This window comes from Thalassophryne amazonica, chromosome 12 (assembly GCF_902500255.1).
Source record: "Thalassophryne amazonica chromosome 12, fThaAma1.1, whole genome shotgun sequence".
In the NCBI taxonomy this organism is placed as follows: Eukaryota; Metazoa; Chordata; class Actinopteri; order Batrachoidiformes; family Batrachoididae; genus Thalassophryne; species Thalassophryne amazonica.
Genome location: NC_047114.1, coordinates 43,353,269 through 43,375,557, shown reverse-complemented (window position 1 = coordinate 43,375,557; position 22,289 = coordinate 43,353,269). Strand labels below are relative to the sequence as shown.

Genomic DNA, 22,289 nt, shown 5'->3' with positions numbered 1-22,289 from the left:
TCCGATTGTTCTGTCTGAGTTATTTTCATTAGTCACTTCCTCCAAACCATCAACATGTCTATTAGACCCCCTTCCTACCAGGTTGCTCAAGGAAGCCCTACCATTAATTAATGCTTCGATCTTAAATATGATTAATCTATCTTTATTAGTTGGCTATGTACCACAGGCTTTTAAGGTGGCAGTAATTAAACCATTACTTAAAAAGCCATCACTTGACCCAGCTATCTTAGCTAATTATAGGCCAATCTCCAACCTTCCTTTTCTCTCAAAAAGTCTTGAAAGTGTAGTTGTAAAACAGCTAACTGATCATCTGCAGAGGAATGGTCTATTTGAAGAGTTTCAGTCAGGTTTCAGAATTCATCATAGTACAGAAACAGCATTAGTGAAGGTTACAAATGATCTTCTTATGGCCTCAGACAGTGGACTCATCTCTGTGCTTGTCCTGTTAGACCTCAGTGCTACTTTTGATACTGTTGACCATAAAATTTTATTACAGAGATTAGAGCATGCCATAGGTATTAAAGGCATTGCGCTGCGGTGGTTTGAATCATATTTATCTAATAGATTACAATTTGTTCATGTAAATGGGGAGTCTTCTTCACGGACTAAGGTTAATTATGGAGTTCCACAAGGTTCTGTGCTTGGACCAATTTTATTCACTTTATACATGCTTCCCTTAGGTAGTATTATTAGAAAGCATTGCTTAAATTTTCATTGTTACGCAGATGATACCCAGCTTTATCTATCCATGAAGCCAGAGGACACACACCAATTACTTAAACTGCAGGATTGTCTTACAGGCATAAAGACATGGATGACCTCTAATTTCCTGCTTTTAAATTCAGATAAAACTGACGTTATTGTACTTGGCCTCACAAATCTTAGAAACATGGTGTCTAACCAGATCCTTACTCTGGATGGCATTACCCTGACCTCTAGTAATACTGTGAAAAATCTTGGAGTCATTTTTGATCAGGATATGTCCTTCAATGAGCATATTAAGCAAATATGTAGGACTGCTTTTTTTTACATTTGCGCAATATCTCTAAAATTAGAAAGGTCTTGTCTCAGAGTGATGCTGAAAAACTAATTCAAGCATGTATTTCCTCTAGGCTGGACTATTGTAATTCATTATTATCAGATTGTCCTAAAAGTTCCCTGAAAAGCCTTCAGTTAATTCAAAATGCTGCAGCTAGAGTACTGACGGGGACTAGAAGGAGAGAGGATATTTCACCCATATTGGCCTCTCTTCATTGGCTTCCTGTTAATTCTAGAATAGAATTTAAAATTCTTCTTCTTACTTATAAGGTTTTGAATAATCAGGTCCCATCTTATCTTAGGGACCTCGTAGTACCATATCACCCCAATAGAGCGCTTCGCTCTCAGACTGCAGGCTTACTTGTAGTTCCTAGGGTTTTTAAGAGTAGAATGGGAGGCAGAACCTTCAGCTTTCAGGCTCCTCTCCTGTGGAACCAGCTCCCAATTCGGATCAGGGAGACAGACACCCTCTCTACTTTTAAGATTAGGCTTAAAACTTTCCTTTTGCTAAAGCTGATAGCTAGGGCTGGATCAGGTGACCCTGAACCATCCCTTAGTTATGCTGCTATAGACTTAGACTGCTGGGGGGTTCCCATGATGCACTGAGTGTTTCTTTCTCTTTTTGCTCTGTATGCACCACTCTGCATTTAATCATTAGTGATTGATCTCTGCTGTCTTCCAGAGCATGTCTTTTCCTGATTCTCTCCCCTCAGCCCCAACCAGTCCCAGCAGAAGACTGCCCCTCCCTGAGCCTGGTTCTGCTGGAGGTTTCTTCCTGTTTAAAGGGAGTTTTTCCTTCCCACTGTCGCCAAGTGTTTGCTCATAGGGGGTCGTTTTGACCGTTGGGGTTTTTCTGTGATTATTGTATGGCTTTTGCCTTGCAATATAAAGCGCCTTGGGGCAACTGTTGTTGTGATTTGGCGCTATATAAATAAAATTGATTTGATATATATATATATATATATATATATATATATATTAAATCATTCTATTCTGTTTTTATTTACATTTCATTTGGCCTCTACTGGTGGTTGGCTCTCACTGCGGTATTGTATCACTTCCTGTTCCGGAGCACAGCGGTGTTTTTCTGTATCTGTTAGCTGTTTAATCTGTGCAGTTAGATTGATCTAGTTATCTAGATTACGATTTGTTTCCCAGTGTAATCTTTACGTGCCTTAACTAAAGCACTCCCTCTGCTGAATCACCTCTAAATTATTTACACATTATTCACTTTGTGTGTTTTTAGGAATCCGCTAGCTTAGCGCAGCTACTAGCTCTTAGCCGGTTTAGCATGGTGGCTTCTCCTGTCTCTCCTGCACTTTTTTGCTCTGGGTGTGAAATGTTTAGTTATTCCTCGGCCTCCTTTAGCAGTAATGGTACTTGTAATAAGTGTAGCTTATTCGTAGCTTTGGAGGCCAGGCTGGGCGAATTGGAGACTCGGCTCCGCACCGTGGAAAATTCTACAGCTAGCCAGGCCCCTGTAGTCGGTGCGGACCAAGGTAGCTTAGCCGCCGTTAGTTCCCCCCTGGCAGATCCCGAACAGCCGGGAAAGCAGGCCGACTGGGTGACTGTGAGGAGGAAGCGTAGCCCTAAACAGAAGCCCCGTGTACACCGCCAACCCGTTCACATCTCTAACCGTTTTTCCCCACTCGACGACACACCCGCCGAGGATCAAACTCTGGTTATGGCGACTCTGTTTTGAGAAATGTGAAGTTAGTGACACCAGCAACCATAGTCAATTGTCTTCCGGGGGCCAGAGCAGGCGACATTGAAGGAAATTTGAAACTGCTGGCTAAGGCTAAGCGTAAATTTGGTAAGATTGTAATTCACGTCGGCAGTAATGACACCCGGTTACGCCAATCGGAGGTCACTAAAATTAACATTAAATCGGTGTGTAACTTTGCAAAAACAATGTCGGACTCTGTAGTTTTCTCTGGGCCCCTCCCCAATCGGACCGGGAGTGACATGTTTAGCCGCATGTTCTCCTTGAATTGCTGGCTGTCTGAGTGGTGTCCAAAAAATGAGGTGGGCTTCATAGATAATTGGCAAAGCTTCTGGGGAAAACCTGGTCTTGTTAGGAGAGACGGCATCCATCCCACTTTGGATGGAGCAGCTCTCATTTCTAGAAATCTGGCCAATTTTCTTAAATCCTCCAAACCGTGACTATCCAGGGTTGGGACCAGGAAGCAGAGTTGTAGTCTTACACACCTCTCTGCAGCTTCTCTCCCCCTGCCATCCCCTCATTACCCCATCCCCGTAGAGACGGTGCCTGCTCCCAGACTACCAATAACCAGCAAAAATCTATTTAAGCATAAAAATTCAAAAAGAAAAATAATATAGCACCTTCAACTGCACCACAGACTAAAACAGTTAAATGTGGTCTGTTAAACATTAGGTCTCTCTCTTCTAAGTCCCTGTTAGTAAATGATATAATAATTGATCAACATATTGATTTATTCTGCCTTACAGAAACCTGGTTACAGCAGGATGAATATGTTAGTTTAAATGAGTCAACACCCCCGAGTCACACTAACTGTCAGAATGCTCGTAGCACGGGCCGGGGCGGAGGATTAGCAGCAATCTTCCATTCCAGCTTATTAATTAATCAAAAACCCAGACAGAGCTTTAATTCATTTGAAAGCTTGTCTCTTAGTCTTGTCCATCCAAATTGGAAGTCCCAAAAACCAGTTTTATTTGTTATTATCTATCGTCCACCTGGTCGTTACTGTGAGTTTCTCTGTGAATTTTCAGACCTTTTGTCTGACTTAGTGCTTAGCTCAGATAAGATAATTATAGTGGGCGATTTTAACATCCACACAGATGCTGAGAATGACAGCCTCAACACTGCATTTAATCTATTATTAGACTCTATTGGCTTTGCTCAAAAAGTAAATGAGTCCACCCACCACTTTAATCATATCTTAGATCTTGTTCTGACTTATGGTATGGAAATAGAAGACTTAACAGTATTCCCTGAAAACTCCCTTCTGTCTGATCATTTCTTAATAACATTTACATTTACTCTGATGGACTACCCAGCAGTGGGGAATAAGTTTCATTACACTAGAAGTCTTTCAGAAAGCGCTGTAACTAGGTTTAAGGATATGATTCCTTCTTTATGTTCTCTAATGCCATATACCAACACAGTGCAGAGTAGCTACCTAAACTCTGTAAGGGAGATAGAGTATCTCGTCAATAGTTTTACATCCTCATTGAAGACAACTTTGGATGCTGTAGCTCCTCTGAAAAAGAGAGCTTTAAATCAGAAGTGTCTGACTCCGTGGTATAACTCACAAACTCGTAGCTTAAAGCAGATAACCCGTAAGTTGGAGAGGAAATGGCGTCTCACTAATTTAGAAGATCTTCACTTAGCCTGGAAAAAGAGTCTGTTGCTCTATAAAAAAGCCCTCCGTAAAGCTAGGACATCTTTCTACTCATCACTAATTGAAGAAAATAAGAACAACCCCAGGTTTCTTTTCAGCACTGTAGCCAGGCTGACAAAGAGTCAGAGCTCTATTGAGCTGAGTATTCCATTAACTTTAACTAGTAATGACTTTATGACTTTCTTTGCTAATAAAATTTTAACTATTAGAGAAAAAATTACTCATAACCATCCCAAAGACGTATCGTTATCTTTGGCTGCTTTCAGTGATGCCGGTATTTGGTTAGACTCTTTCTCTCCGATTGTTCTGAGTTATTTTCATTAGTTACTTCATCCAAACCATCAACATGTTTATTAGACCCCATTCCTACCAGGCTGCTCAAGGAAGCCCTACCATATTTAATGCTTCGATCTTAAATATGATCAATCTATCTTTGTTAGTTGGCTATGTACCACAGGCTTTTAAGGTGGCAGTAATTAAACCATTACTTAAAAAGCCATCACTTGACCTAGCTATCTTAGCTAATTATAGGCCAATCTCCAACCTTCCTTTTCTCTCAAAATTCTTGAAAGGGTAGTTGTAAAACAGCTAACTGATCATCTGCAGAGGAATGGTCTATTTGAAGAGTTTCAGTCAGGTTTTAGAATTCATCATAGTACAGAAACAGCATTAGTGAAGGTTACAAATGATCTTCTTATGGCCTCGGACAGTGGACTCATCTCTGTGCTTGTTCTGTTAGACCTCAGTGCTGCTTTTGATACTGTTGACCATAAAATTTTATTACAGAGATTAGAGCATGCCATAGGTATTAAAGGCACTGCGCTGCGGTGGTTTGAATCATATTTGTCTAATAGATTACAATTTGTTGATGTAATGGGGAATCTTCTTCACAGACTAAAGTTAATTATGGAGTTCCACAAGGTTCTGTGCTAGGACCAATTTTATTCACTTTATACATGCTTCCCTTAGGCAGTATTATTAGACGGTATTGCTTAAATTTTCATTGTTACGCAGATGATACCCAGCTTTATCTATCCATGAAGCCAGAGGACACACACCAATTAGCTAAACTGCAGGATTGTCTTACAGACATAAAGACATGGATGACCTCTAATTTCCTGCTTTTAAACTCAGATAAAACTGAAGTTATTGTACTTGGCCCCACAAATCTTAGAAACATGGTGTCTAACCAGATCCTTACTCTGGATGGCATTACCCTGACCTCTAGTAATACTGTGAGAAATCTTGGAGTCATTTTTGATCAGGATATGTCATTCAAAGCGCATATTAAACAAATATGTAGGACTGCTTTTTTGCATTTACGCAATATCTCTAAAATCAGAAAGGTCTTGTCTCAGAGTGATGCTGAAAAACTAATTCATGCATTTATTTCCTCTAGGCTGGACTATTGTAATTCATTATTATCAGGTTGTCCTAAAAGTTCCCTAAAAAGCCTTCAGTTAATTCAAAATGCTGCAGCTAGAGTACTGACGGGGACTAGAAGGAGAGAGCATATCTCACCCATATTGGCCTCTCTTCATTGGCTTCCTGTTAATTCTAGAATAGAATTTAAAATTCTTCTTCTTACTTATAAGGTTTTGAATAATCAGGTCCCATCTTATCTTAGGGACCTCGTAGTACCATATCACCCCAATAGAGCGCTTCGCTCTCAGACTGCAGGCTTACTGTAGTTCCTAGGGTTTGTAAGAGTAGAATGGGAGGCAGAGCCTTCAGCTTTCAGGCTCCTCTCCTGTGGAACCAGCTCCCAATTCAGATCAGGGAGACAGACACCCTCTCTACTTTTAAGATTAGGCTTAAAACTTTCCTTTTTGCTAAAGCTTATAGTTAGGGCTGGATCAGGTGACCCTGAACCATCCCTTAGTTATGCTGCTATAGACGTAGACTGCTGGGGGGTTCCCATGATGCACTGTTTCTTTCTCTTTTTGCTCTGTATGCACCACTCTGCATTTAATCATTTGTGATCGATCTCTGCTCCCCTCCACAGCATGTCTTTTTCCTGGTTCTCTCCCTCAGCCCCAACCAGTCCCAGCAGAAGACTGCCCCTCCCTGAGCCTGGTTCTGCTGGAGGTTTCTTCCTGTTAAAAGGGAGTTTTTCCTTCCCACTGTAGCCAAGTGCTTGCTCACAGGGGGTCGTTTTGACCGTTGGGGTTTTACATAATTATTGTATGGCCTTGCCTTACAATATAAAGCGCCTTGGGGCAACTGTTTGTTGTGATTTGGCGCTATATAAAAAAATTGATTGATTGATTGATTGATTTCACACAACGTTCCAACTTCAATGGAATTGGGGTTGTACTTCATTAGTAGCTGTGAACAACTTGTTGGCGGCTGCTAAATGTAAGTAATAAAGTGACTAGTAATCTAACTTGGTTAAGACTGAGTAATCAGCAAAGTACCTTTTCAGCAATGTAACTAATAGTTAACTAATAGTAACTGCATAGAACTGCTAACGAAGTAACTGTATTAAGTAATTGTATAAAGTAACTAAAAAAGTAACTTTGGCAACACTGTCCAAGGGTGAAGATATCAGCAGGTCATACAGACTTCTTTTATTATGCACCCTTTTTTTGGATCAGTTTTCCTATTGAGACAGGCAGTCTGATTTTGTGAACTTTTTTAAAATTTCAGGTAAAAGACTCATCTGTTTTCTCTTTCTTATAACTGAGACAAACTTGTGTTGAATGAGTTTACAGCAAATTGTTTTTAGCACTTACCATTGGTCTGCTGCTTTTTGATGGCATTTATATGTATGATTATTCCAGTTTCTTAATCTGATTGATAAAACTTTTAAACCTTGTTTTTACATTTTATTTTACAGTTTTTTTGTACTTGCTATTTATGGATCAGCATGCAGGCAGGGCATTGAAATGAAATGTAAAGCATCTATAATACTTGTGTTGTGTGCAGCTTTGCACTGGGTAGAATACAAAGCCCTAGGATTTGGGATCTTGATATGCAGTTGATTTTTTTTTTTCTTCCACAGTACTTTTCTAATTTTTTCCCAACAGAAGTAGCTTCAGACTGACCTTCACTGCTGAGGAACTCTGCTGTGGAGCTCCAGGTTCTGTTGTTGCAGATGAAAGAAGAGCTGGGGTTAGAAGAGGAATTGACACAGTGCACAACACTGCGGACGCACTTCTGTCGCAAGAGCCCCATGAAAAGCTGGAGGCCAATCAGGGCAAACACACTGAGACAGAACACAGTCAGGACCATCACGTCAGCCAGCTTCTTCACAGACTGGATCAGAGCACCAACAATGGTCTTTAGACCTGGAAGGATGAGCCAACAGAGACACTGTGCAACATCAGTACAGCTCAAACCATTTCTCAGTAATGTGGCAGACCTGACAGCAATACATGAACAGGACGTTTTACACTGTAGACTTCTTACCTGGAATAACTGAGATGGTTTTCAGTGCTCGTAGTACTCTGAAGGTTCTCAGTGCAGAGACATTTCCGAGGTCTACAAACTCTGTCACATATCTGAAATAAACAGATTTATTATGTGCATCTACTCAACGTTTTTTTCCCCAAACCTTGCATCTTCATTTTAAAGAAATGCTTCATTTGATGGTTGTTGTAAGACTGTATACTTCATTTAGATGGTTTTCAGCCTGGAAAGTCAGACTGATCTGAGATTTGATGCTACCAGGAGAAATCTACTTTTGTGAGGTCCAAGGTCAACGCAGCCATCTACCAGGAAGTTGTAGAGCACTTCATGCTTCCTGCAGCTAACCAACTTTATGGAGATGCAGATTTCATTTTCCAACAGGACTTGGCACCTGCACACAGTGCCAAAGCTACCAGTACGTGGTTTGAGGACCATGGTATCCCTGTTCTTAATTGGCCAGCAAACTCACCCGATCTTAACACCATAGAAAATCTATGGGGTATTGTGAAGAGGAAGATGCAACACGCCAGACCCAACAATGCAGAAGAGTTGAAGGCCACTATCAGAACAACCTGGGTTCTCATACTACCTGAGCAGTGCCACAGACTGATCGACTCCATGCCAGGCCGCATTGCTGCAGTAATTCAGGCAAAAGGAGCCCCAACTATGTATTGAGTGCTGTACATGCTCATACTTTTCAGTTGGCCAACATTTCTAGAAATACTTTTTGTATTGGTCTTAAGTAATATTCTAATTGTCTGAGATACTGAATTTGGGATTTTCATTAGTTGTCAGTTATAATAATCAAAATTAAAAGAAATAAACATCTGAAATATATCAGTCTCTGTGTAATGAATGAATATAATATACAAGTTTCACTTTTTGAATGGAATTACTGAAATAAATCAACTTTTTCATGATATTCTAATTATATGACCAGCACCTGTACATATTTTTATAGATCTGTCATCTGTTTCTTTATAAAATATTAATATATTTTAATATTCAAACTATATTAATATTTTAATACCGATATGTTTTTGTGGCTAATTTCTTGGGGGAGAGAAAGAAAGAGAAAGAGAGAGCCTAACTCAATAAATCACTAGTAGTTGTTATACCGTACATCATACGATAGGTAATAGACCAGTGAGAGTTACATACGCCATGACGATGACAGTGAAATCCAGCCAGTTCCAAGGGTCTCTCAGGAAGGTGAACGAATCAACACAGAACCCCCTCGCTAATACTTTATTGCTGACTCAAATGTGTAGATGGCTGTGAAAGTATATCTGCAAAATAGTCATAGTTCAGAAGGGTCAGAATTGAAACCAGGCATAAAGCAAAACCACAAATTCAGAGCTACTTTTAGCTTTAAAAAAAAAATCAATCCATTAAACTAAGGAGTAAGAACAGACTTACAATGTCAAATCCTTCAATGGAACTGATAATGTTCACAATATGATTTTAGATATTGCAGATTGCTGTTTATTGTATGCTTCATTAGATCAGAAAATGTGTTAAGTCTTAAAAAGTGTAAACAGCATACATTTGATTGAGCTGAAAACAAATAGTGGAACTGAGAATACAAATCATCCTAAGCAGTACAAACACACATACTACTGTACAAATAATATAATATAAGATTTGGACTAAGATGAAGCTCTTGCAAATTATATTCTAACATGCAAGATCTTCATCTTAGTCCAAATCTGAACCCAAGCACCTCAGCTGAGGATGCTGAGTTTGTCTGTCAAGTTGTTTATCATTACTGTTTAACATCGACGTCACTCTGAGGTCTTGGGTCCATGAGCTTTGATTTTTTGAGGTAGCTTTGAATACATAGCAAATTTGAATAGGCATTTTTATAATAATTTTATTATGATTATTACTCAAGTTTTTCAGTATTTTCAGGTGAGTTGATAGATGTCGGTGCAAACACATCAGACCCTGTGAGCAGAGTGCTGCCCATCAAAGCTCCTGGAAGTGATGCAGGGCAAATTTTTACACACACACACACACACACACAATACATATAGATTATATATATATATATATATATATATATATTATATATATATATATCATACATATATATATATATACACACACACACACATATATATATATATATATATATAGCTTACTTTTATTTAGTTTAATCTGTTTTCAACTCAGTTTCACTGTTGTAAGTGCAGGGTATCCTGAACCCACTTGTGTAAGGCGTGAATACTGGTGAAACTTGTGAAAAAAACGGAACGCCTTGTACAGTAGTCGCCCCAACCATTTGGTCACAGCACATGTACTCTACATTTGGGTGCTGCTCATGGCAGAAAACCCATTCGAACGGTGTGTGTAAGATGAGGTCGCACTGCCATCTGATTGTGTTCGGATCATTCGCACAGTGTGTCTAACGCATGTTGGCCATATCATGCCGCAGCCAGGGAGCTGAACGAAATCATGAGCTATGTCACACCCATGGCCAAATGGCGCGATTGAGGCAGCCTTCACACCTGTGGCCAAATGTTGGCAAACCCTGGACGAATAGCCATTCGACCCACTCGTCGCTGGAGTCGGGCAAAGTCCAGCTGCCACCCATGATCATTATGATTTAAAAATAGTAAATACAGTTGTGCGCCAATAAAAGCCTTCACACAACCACTAACCATGAGTGAAAGAAAATGTTTATCATTCATATTCTCCAAAAAACCAAAACTCTGCCAGGGGATGTAAACTTTTGAGCACAACTGTATATAAGTTTTTCTCTATTTTTTATCTTACTGGCCTGTATTTTTTTGTTATTTTCTTTGGTGCTTTGACTCCTGGGAAAGCCCAATAAAAAATTTTGGTAAGCAAGTTGCACTTATATAATGGAGTAAAAGTCACACTGGTGTATTTAGGTACAGGATCTCCCAAACTAGTTAAAGAAACAGTGCTTATACTCTGGATAATACATTACCTACTTGCTTAATTGTGTATTTTTTGTGTGCGTGTGGGGGGGGGGGGGGTTTGAATATACAAAGATATAAGCTTAGTTAATGATCCACAATTGTTAATATTGTAGATATAATTTCAAATGAAGCTGAAATGAAGGTAAAAATGCACAGCTGCATGAATACACACATTCAGTGTATTTATCCTTGCAGACTGCATGCAGCATGCTGAATGTGGCTGCAACACACTGATAACACCATCTTAAAAACACGATTCCCCTGAAACATTTAGTTTTCATTCTATAACATCTTCAGGTATGAAGCATTGTAGGATTTTAAAAAGCACACAAAATAACAGATTGAGGATGCATTCTGAGTGCAGCAAACGTGCATTCCATGCTTACATGTCAACTTACTGTCTGCACATGACAGAAACAAACCCTGACAAAGCTCCACATTAGAACAAAAACTTCGCCTCCATGCAGGTGAAGACTTTAAGACTTACTTACTCTAAGTATTTGGCCCACGTGCCGGATCAGACATCGCCATGAAGAAACAGTTGGTGAGTATAGTGAACATTATGAAGAGGCTGAACAATGTGGAAATGAGTTAAGGAAATGAGAGGATAAAACAATCATTTACACTCACAGTACACAAAATAAAGAATAAACAATAAATCTACAAATGTGGATAACTCTGAATTTATACTAAAACTAAATCATACATTAGTCAAGTTCAAATATGTAATAATAGTTTGATTGTTTTTGATGAGATCTGCATAGCAACATATTGAACTTCTGTGTGTGTGATCGTGTCTACAGCAGAATGACAAATTCAGCGGTTATGTTTAAAATGGGAACAAAAGAATTAGTCATTTTCTATGACTGTATCTCTCTCTGAGAGACAAACAGAGAGAGAGAGACAGACAGAGTAAGAGAGACATAGCGATCAAATGACAGACAGAGAAGACATATAGAGACACACAGACATACATCCAGAGGGACAGACAGACAGAGACAGAGAGACACATAGACAGACAGAGAGACACCTAGAGAGACAAGGCAATAGATAGACCAATAAAGTGGCAGACAGAGAGACACATAGAGAGACAGACAAAAAGAGAGACTGACATACAGAGTGAGAGACAGACAGACAGAGAGAGACGGAGAGCAAGAGAGACATAAAGATCAAACGACAGACAGAAGACAGACAGAGACACACAGACATACATCCAGAGGGACAGAGACACATACATAGACTGATAGACAGAGAGACACATAGACAGAGAGACAGCTAGAGAGACAGAGGACAGAGAGCAATAAATTGACAGACAGACACATAGACACATATACAGACAGACAGCTAGAAAGACAGGGGACAGACATAGCAATAAAGTGACAGACCAGAAAACAAGAGAGACAAAAAGAGAGATTGACATAAAACAACAAATTCAAATTTTCTAAACGTTACCTTTAAAGTTACGAAATTGTTTATTTTAAATGAAACAAAACCTAATCAAGAAAGTAGCACACGCTTCCAGATGAAGAAAAAAACAGACTAATACTCAATGAATGAGTTGTGAATAATTAGAAATGACAAAACAGAGAATGAGGTTTTCAAATCTGTAACATACAAAGGGGACAAAATGAAAATACTTTCCCACATGTAAAAGTGCAGTGAGGACACAGAGCTAATCGGCAGCTCTCATATGATGTAAAATCTCTTTGGTCTTATTTCATTTCAGAGATTAACAGTGGGTGATGTAGCGATTAGGTTTGCCATGTCAGAAGGGGCCATTACAAAGCAGTTTCAAAAATAGAACTATGAAAACGTAAATAAATAAATAAATGAAATCCAACAGAAACTGACATGGACAGACATCAGTAAATATTATAAATGGTCTCATCTGCAAGGACAGAATGCAAGATGTGGTTCCACACACACACACACACACACACACACATTATATATATTTTATATATATATATATATATATATATATATATATATATATATATATATATATATATATATACACACACACACACACACACATATGTGTGTGTTCTAGTTTAATCTTCATTCTGACACACAGAAATCTGGATATTCCATAATTTAAATTTATGGTTTGTCCCTCAACATTTTACCAACAAAAACTAGCTGGACAAATCAATAACTAAATGATTGATGAATGATTTAAACGCTGTGTTTGTTACTTTCATTAACTGTTATTGAAAGTTATTACTGTTATTAAGGCCGCTTCACACATAACACGACATTGGGCGAATGAAACAGAAACCCGAAGAAAATCCACAAACAAAAAATGAAATGGGGAACCGCAAAACATTCCATCTGCTGTCGGGAGGGAAACACGGTCAGACAGGAGCAGATATGTGTTTTTAATTATTTCCACGTGAGGAAAGCAAGCACACGCCTCACGGTGTAGAGCTGAAAGGTCATGTCCGTCAAAACACGGTACATGTTCTCCAGCTGTGATTCGCGGGTCCCGAGATCTCAACAACTGCTGCTGTGTGTGGTCAGGCCCTCCTTTTCATTCAGCGCACAGAACAAAGTGTCACTCTCTGTTTCTGTCTTCTGTGTATAGGGGAGGTGATGGTCCAGTGGTTAAGGCATTGGGCTTGAGACCAGAAGATCCTCGGTTCAAATCCCAGCCTGACTGGAAAATCACTAAGGGCTCTTGGCCAAGATCTTTAATCCTCTATTGATCCCGGTGTATAGTGAATACATTGTATGGCAGCGCCCTCACATCGGGGTGAATGTGAGGCATTATTTGTAAAGTGCTTTGAACATCTGATGCAGATGGAAAAGCGCTATATAAATGCAGTCCACTTACCATTCTGTGATTAATTATTTTAGTTATTTGTTATGTAATTATGTATGTAGTTATTGTAGTATTAATTTATATACCTGTCCTGTCTCTGTTCTCTGTGTTTTTAATGTAACACGTCGTGTGCACAGAGCCGTCATTTCCAGCTGTCAGCGCATGGCTGGCTGGTGATCAGCTGAGAGGCGCTGTGCTGTGTGTGTTCAGATGTGTTAGGGGGGCTTGGCACAGCCACAACCATGTGTGTTGCTTGGTGATGCCACACTTGTGGGGCACTTAGACAATTTTCATAAACAGCTTAAATGTGGTCGCCTGCTCTCTACTCTCGTGCCAGGAGTGCGAATAGCCCCGCCTTTTCTATGTGTCCAGCAAGCGTTGTTGGATGTTCGTGTGTGACACCTGGAATTTGGCTGACACCTGCCGAGACGGGGGTCGAATGAGCACGCACAGGGCACTCGCTGTCTTTCAACCGCTGGTGTGCACGAATGGTTGTAGCGACAGCTGTACGAGTCATTTGAGGTGGCTCTGATTTTTCATGAGTGGCATTTGACGACTCCTTCGTGCGCCATTCTGCCTCAATTGTATTATGTGTGAAGGGGCCCTTAGGGACACTTTTCCCAAAAAGAGGAGTGCCGCAATAATAAAGCATCAAGATAATTACCATGACAATAACATAATATGAGCTAATGATCAACACAACAGTGACCAACCTGTCTGAATTACATGATTACATCATATTTCTAAGTACAACCATGGATGGCATCATCATCATGTATGATGTGCAGCAGTGGCAGGAAGAAACAGAAACACATGGAGATTAAAAAAACAAAGGATATGAGTGGACTAAAGCCCTTATGGCGATAGATCTGATGAAGTGAAAAGGACTAAATATATAAAGTGCAGATGTGGCACTGAATCTGAAGATGGTATTGCCTTTGTTAAGTACTATAAAAGTCTGCAAAAACACAAAAACATGTCAAAAGTCACATTTTGCATTATTCCTAACATTGTTAAGCAACAGATTTCGGCATCCATAAGTTATTCAAACTAAACAGCAGGTCTAAGACAGAAAAAGTGTTCATGTATTGAAGTATCTGGACTATGATCATTTTTGTAATTTTGCCTCTGTACACCACCGTAATAGAGTTGAAATTAATCCTTCAAAATGTACTTGAACTTGTTGTATGGCTGGGGGGGCCTGGCTGCCTTTTTGTTTCTGTCTTTTGGTTTTCCTTCCAGGTGGCTTGCATTTGGGACTGAGTGGCTGTGTTGCTGAGGTTATCAGGACCTCACCCTGATCACCTGCGGCTCGTCAGGACTCACAGCTGTGGTGCATCTATATGGATTGGAACATGGTGGCATTTAAGACTGGAGTATACAGTGTGTATTTGCCAGAGACTCGACCTTGTGACCAGACGGGTGAGATCGTCGTCTCGGGAGCCATCTCATCATCAGTGGATGCAGAGAACGTCCAGGGTTTGATGCACGGTCTGTGAAAGAGGAGGGGGTGAGGTCTCACGCTCGTCAGCACACTTCCTGAGGTACGTTAGATTTTGTGACTAACGTTTATACAGTCAGTAATGTGGTGTCCCTCACACCTTATTATATTGAGCTGTACGTTAGTCATGTATCGGCTTCCACTGCAGTGGAGTTTTGTGAACTGGATGTTCCATGCCTGCAGGTTGGGAAGCTGATTAGTAATTAAGCCAGGAAGTGTTTGCTGTTATGTACACCTTTGAGTGGTCTCTCTGTGTGTAGAGTGTGGACTCACATAATGGTTCCTTCTTTCACAGACTCGGTTTGTTGCGGCCACCTGGGGGGTGTCGGCGGGGTCCTTGGGTCCGAACGGCTTCTGGCTCCGGACCGTTAGCGCTGCTGGGAGCGCACCGTATCACCACCACGCCAGACCGCACATTCTTTTGTTGTTTTGTCACTGTTATGTATTAAATTCAGTTAGCCTTTGTACCGTGCTCTGCTTATTTCATACTGGGTCCTTCAAACGCTGGTCGGTTCTCCGAGCTGCGTCCGACACATAACAGAACTGTAGAGTTTTAGCTTTGATTCAGGGGCTTTAACAAAAAATATCAAACTAATCATTTAGGAATTGTAACCACTTCGATGCTCAAATATGTCTATCCAACTTGTGTACTTCTGTACAGTGTTGTATAGTAATGAAGTAAAAATACTTCACTACTGTACTTAAGTACGTTTTGGGAGACTTTGTACTTTACTTGAGTTTTTAAATTTAGCTTACTTTCACTTTTACTTCACTACATTTCCGACATTAATTGCCTACTTCTACTCCAATCCATGTTCTATGTGCCATGCCATTACTCGTTACAAAACACACACACACACGAAAAAAGTCGTGTTTTCACCCAGAGACAACTAATGACTCCAACAAAGTCAGGCCGATTTGTCATGAGGCATGTTCGGTAGGCTTTTTTGCAGTTGCGCACTTGGGTGTGTTTGTCAGGAAAATGATAATTTCTCTACATTGATTACAGAACTGCAGCGGGTCTGTAATCAACTTTTCATTTCTTTGCTTTGAACCAATCGAAGCAGTGATTCGCAGGTTGAAGCAGTGCTTCAATCTACGATTCGTGGATTCATTGTTTAATTTCACTTTATCCTAATTCTTCCCTGCTAAAACCCTGAAGAGCATATGTCTGTGAGTAATAGTTAATATTTTTATGTTAAACTGACCTGTTATGGTCTTCTGAAACAGTTGATAGATGTATTTTATAACTTAAAACGGGACCGATGCTAACGCATTAGCATGTCTATGGCGTTTTCAGTGTTAAAGTTTGCATTAAGCTGTTTACATTAAGCTGTTTGCATCAGCACGTTTGTGTTGATTTGTTTTCTGTATAAATAATGGCTCAGCATTCGTTGTCGTAAAAGAGTCAAATTGTATTTTTTTTATTTATTTTTATTCATATATTAATAATAGCAACAACAATAATAGTCTACATAATACACAATAATAATCAATAATAATAGACTAAATGTTACAATACAATTTTAGAGAAAGAGACAAAAAGAACCTAATGAAAGAAAACAACAGAAAAGATAAAACCAACTAACAATGAAAAGAAATAAATACATATAGAAATAAATAACTGTTTCTTGTGAACACCTAGTGAGTACCCTACTCTCGTTTAGGTTTTGAAACCTTGTTTCTGAAGTGTTTTTGTGTGATGTGCACAATTTTCAGTATTTTGACTAATACTACCAGTCATTTACAAGCCTAGATAAACTTTGTAATAAAAAAAAAAAAAAAAAAAAAATCAGTCCGTTTTCGATTATTAACATTTACTTGTACTTTTACTTTCAATACTTGAGTACATTTAGTTGTACATTACTTGTCATACTTAAGTACAATAAATACTAGATACTTTAAGACATTTACTTGAGTAGCATTTCAATCGGTGACTTGAACTTCTACCAAAGTCATTTTTTTAATGGGTATCTGTACTTTTACTTAAGTGTGATTTTCTGGTCATTAAACAACACTGGTTGTGTAAGTATTTTTATCCCGGCAACACTTCAAAAGTAATCCAATAAAAGCAACCCAACAAACCTTTTGCACTGGAATCCTCGGGATGCAGGATTACTGTGTTCCAAAGGTTAAAAAGAAGTCAGCAGGCCACAGATTTTTTTTTCCTCACCATGCACCTGCTCTCTAGAACAATCCACCCACTGACATTCTGATTCTCTGGAGACATTCAAATCCAGATAAAAGGTGCATCTGTTCTCTCTTTCACATGAGTATGATATCAATGTTGTACTGAGCTACTTTCCGCCTTCATCCTAATTTTACTAATAATGGAGCAGGTCTTAGTGAAGCAAAGGTATAGTTGTTGGTGTCTCATGATGCAGCCTGTCTAAGGAAAATTTGGGGTGTCAACTGCTGAAGGATTAGAACCTTTTTGTTTTTATTTTCTGTTCTTGTTTGCATTTTTGAAAATTCTTTGTTGTACGTTGTTTATTTGATCATTGTTATTCTTAGAACTGCTGAAGTTGGTCACCCCTGAGTCTGGTCTGCTTGAGGTTTCTTACTCAAAACTCATGGGTGTTTTTTTCCTTACCACTGTTACCTATGTGCTTGCTCGGGGGGTTTGGTAAGGTTAGATCTTAGACTTGTGAAGTACCTTAAGGTGAAATATGTTGTGATTTAGTGCTATAAAAAAAAACTGAATTGAACTGATTCAATACCATAGACCTGACACACCACAACAATAGAGTACATTACTGAAATATCCTTGACTTTGTGGTTTATTTCTAACTGTTTTTGGGGTCATGACCGCCTCTAAAATGCGTAGTGTGATAAATTATGCATCACAGCATTTATTAGTCAAACTTGCTGCATGTATGAGAAGATTTTTACAGAGACAGCAGATAATGAGAGAATATTTTGTGGCTTTGCTCACTGATCATGATTTTTCTCAATAATGGACTATGGTGTTTGCAGATGACATTGTGACCTGTAGTGAGAGTAGAGAGCAAGTTGAGACTAGCCTGGAGAGATGGCAGTACACTCTGGAGAGAATGGGAATGAAAGTAAGTACGGTGCATCCGGAAAGTATTCACAGAGCTTCTTTTTTTCCCCCACATTTTAATATGTTACAGCCTAATTCCATTATGGAGTAAATTAATTTTTTCTCTCAAAATGCTACTCACAACACCCCATAATGAGAACATAAAAGAGTTTTTTTTGTTGTTGTTTTATTTGTTTTTAAAATGTTTGCAATTTGGTAGCATGGTGGCTTAGTGGTTAGCACTGTTGTCTCACAGCGAGAAGGTCATGGGTTCAATTCTTGCCTGTGGCCTTTTTGTGTGGAGTATGCATGTTCTCCCCATGTTTGCGTGGGTTTCCTCTGGGTGCTCCAGTTTCCTCCCACATCCAAAGACATGCGAGTTAGGTGGATTGGACTCTTTAAATTGTCCGTAGGTGTGCGAGTGGGTGTGAATGTGTTTGTTTGTCTATTGTGGCCCTGTGACTGACTGGCGTCCTGTCCAGGGTGTACCCCGCCTCACGCTCTATGACTGCTGGGATAGGCTCCAGCCTCCCGCAACCCTTAATTGGATTAAGCGGTTGAAGATGAGTGAGCGATGTTTACAATTTTTTAAAAATAAAAATCTGAGAAATCACATGTACGCAGTAAGTATTCACACCATTTGCTCAATACCTTGAGGCACCTTTGGCAACAATTACAGCCTTAAGTGTTCTTGAATATGATGCCACAAGTTTCACGCACCTGTCTTTAGGCAGGTTTACCCATTCCTCTTTGCAGCACCTCTTAAGCTCCATTAGGTTGGATGGGGAACGTTGGTGCACAGACATTTTCAGATCTCTCCAGAAATGTTCAATTAGATTTAGGTCTGGGCTCTGGCTGGGCCACTCAAGGACATTCACAGAGTTGTCCTGAAACCACTCCTTTGATATCTTGGCTGTGTGTTTAGGGTCATTGTCCTGCTGAAAGATGAACAATCACCCCAGTCTGAGGTCAAGAGCACTGTGGGGCATGTTTTCATCCAGGATGTCTCTGTACATTGCTGCATTCATCTTTCCCTCAATCCTGAGTAGTCTCCCAGTTCCTGCCACTGAAAAGCATCCCCACAGCATGATGCTGCCACTACCGTGCTTCACTGTTGGGATGGTGCCTGGTTTCATCCAAACATGAAGCCTAGCATTCACACCAAAGAGTTCAAGCGTTGTCTCATCAGACCAGAGAATTTTGTTTCTCATCCAAGCAACTGAATTTACCCCAGGTGGACTCCAATTAAGCTATAGAAACATCTCAAGGATAATCAGTGGAAACAGGGTGCTTCGTGGCAAAAGCTGTGAATACTTATGTACATGTGATTTCTTAGGTTTATTATTTTAATAAATTAGCAAAAATCTCAATTTTTTCACAATTGTGTCATTATGGGGTATTGTGTGTAGAATTTTGAGGAAAAAAAATCATCCATTCTGAAATAAGGCTATAACATAACAAAATGTGGAAAAAGTGAAGTGCTTTGAATACTTTCCGGATGAACTGTATTTTGTCCCTTCCGGGTTCTAAAAATGGTTGGGGTTAAGTATACAAATGGGCATAATTCCTAAATGGTTGAACTACACCTGAAAGCATATGCTACATGCACATCTTGATAGTTTCATTTTAACTCCACTCTGGTAGTGCACTAAGGCAAAGTTACAAAAATTGTCACTGTCTAAATACTTGTAAACCTAACTGTACAGCATAACATTAAGCATTTTTAGTTCTGTGAAAGTAACATACATACAGCTGAGATAACAGAGGTTGAGATAACCAGCTTTGATAACAGGTTACTCCACAGCAGGTTGAATCGAAGAAATGTGCATTTCAAAAGTTGCAAGGAACATAACTCGCCACAGGACAACAACGCTATCCCACAACACAGAGGAAATCTCACCCTGTGGTTCTTGAAGTAAAAGGAATCGATGTCTTCCAGCGGTATCCCAATAAGTTCTGTAGGGACGCTACCGTAGATGCGCGGCAGCTGCTTGCCCGCCTCCAGGTCAGCACTGGGTTTGGCTGGCTCTGTGTTCTTGAGACTCTTGTGGCAATCCTTGGCATTCTTGGCCTGCTCTTCCGCAATCCTCTGCTCCAGGGCAGCCAAGGATTCGCAAGTGAACTGCCGTAAGCCATCAGGACCCGTTGGTAACAGCGTGGCTGCCATTTTTTCATCCTGATTGTTCTGTACTAGAATTTACTTACAGCTGGAGTGTGAAGACAAGGAAAAAAAAAACGAATTTAAGGAACAGAATAAATTAAAATCATAAACAAAGAGGCAGTGCCTATGACATATTTTCTCCCTTGGATTTTCATGTTATTAAAAAAATCTAAATAAAAAAAAAAAATCAAATTTATTAATTTATATAGTGCCAACTCACAACATGGTCACCTCAAGGTGCTTCACACAACACAACACAACACAGAAAACAGAACAAAATGAATTAAATGATTATAAAGTCAATAAAAGAGCAAAACCATAAAAAAGCAAAAAGAATAGAAAAAACACAAAACATAATATACTAACGATAAAACAGAGAAAACAAATGGGCCTTAAGTCTTGATTTAAAAGTCTCCACAGAATCCGACTGCCTTATGTGTGCAGGGAGATCGTTCTACAGAGCACGGGCACGATAAGAGAAAGCTCTGTGACCCACAGACTTTTTATTCACTCTAGGAACGCAGACAAGTCCTGCACCCTACAGGGCCCGAGCCAGTACGTAGGGCTTAACCAGGTCAGCCAGGTAGGGAGGTGCCAGTCCATGAACAGTTTTATAGGCCAGTAATGGAACCTTAAAATCTGATCTCACAGAGACAGGAAGCCAATGATGAGATGCCAAAATGGGCGTAACATGATCAAACTTTCTACTTCATGTCAAGAGTCTGGCAGCAGCATTTTGAACCAGTTGAAGACCCCTAATGCTGGACTGCGGTAAACCAGAAAATAGAACAATGCAGTAGTCCAATCTAGAAGAGATAAATGCATGTATCAGAGACTCAGCATTAGCCATAGACAGGATGGGACAAATGTTCGCTATATTTCTCAGATGGAAGAAAGCAGTCCTCGTAACTAATGTGAAGGTCAAAGGACAACGTTGGATCAAAAATTACCCCAGTGTTCCTCACTTTGTCCGTATGATGTATAACACACAAATCTAAGATAAGCACTAGCTGGTCAAATTGATTCCGTTGCCTTGCTGAACCAAGAACCATCATTTCAGCCTTATCAGAACTTAAAAGTAGGAAGTTACTAGACATCCAGCTTCTCACTTATGCAAGGCAATCTTCTAAGGATTTTATGTGAATGAGATTACCAACAGTTAATGGCATGTACAATTGAGTATCATCAGCATAGCAACGAAAGGCAGTCCCAAAAAGCCGCAATATGTGCCCAAAAGGTGCTACATAAAGGGAGAAAAGCAGGGGGCCTAAGACGGATCCCTGTAGAACCCCAAACTTCATGTCATTAAGGTTAGAGGTAGTGTTATTCTTCAAAACACAGTAAGAACGACTGGACAGGTATGATGTCAACCATGCAAGGGCACTTCCAGTAATCCCAAAATGATTCTCCAGCCTATCAAGTAAAATATGATGATCCATGGTATCAAATGCAGCACGAAGCTCTAACAGCACCATAACCATGTCCGAGTGCAATGCTTGCAGAAGGTCATTCACTACTTTAGTGAGCGTTGTCTCTGTGGAATGATATTTTCTAAAAGCAGACTGCAATGGCTCAAAAAGATTATTCTCAGTAAGGTGGTTGATGAGCTGCCGTAAAACCACATTTTCCAGAATATTAGAGCAAAATGACAGATTTGATACTGGCCTATAATTTTTCAATACACTAGGGTCAATATGAGAGTTTTTAAATAATGGTTTAATCACTACAGATTTGAAACATTTAGGAACAGACTCAGAAGTTAGTGAGAGATTAACAATTTCCAGCACAGTTGGCCCAAGAGTGGGCCATAGATCCTTAAATAGTTTTGTTGGTATAGGATCAAATAAGCAGGTTGTGCCTTTTGTAGACGTTCCGAGTTTCATCAGTTCAAATTCTGTAAATCTAGGTAACACCTCAGTGGTAGCACCCACCTCCATAGCAGGGTGCAGTGGCTGGGCCAAGGAATGCTGGGATATGCTC

At 39.7% G+C, this 22,289-nt stretch overlaps 1 protein-coding gene across 1 annotated transcript in view; it reads right to left on the bottom strand.

The window, feature by feature from the left end:
- LOC117521651 (sodium channel protein type 4 subunit alpha B-like) overlaps positions 1-20,324 on the bottom strand; it is a 94,939-nt gene extending 74,615 nt beyond the window's left edge. The window contains 8 exon segments of the mRNA XM_034182974.1: positions 7,469-7,711; positions 7,833-7,924; positions 8,994-9,078; positions 9,081-9,121; positions 11,272-11,293; positions 11,296-11,360; positions 14,444-14,562; positions 20,049-20,324. Coding sequence (XP_034038865.1) covers positions 7,469-7,711; positions 7,833-7,924; positions 8,994-9,078; positions 9,081-9,121; positions 11,272-11,293; positions 11,296-11,360; positions 14,444-14,562; positions 20,049-20,315 — 934 coding nt within the window. The 5' untranslated portion in view covers positions 20,316-20,324.
- Between the last annotated feature and the right edge of the window lie 1,965 nt (positions 20,325-22,289).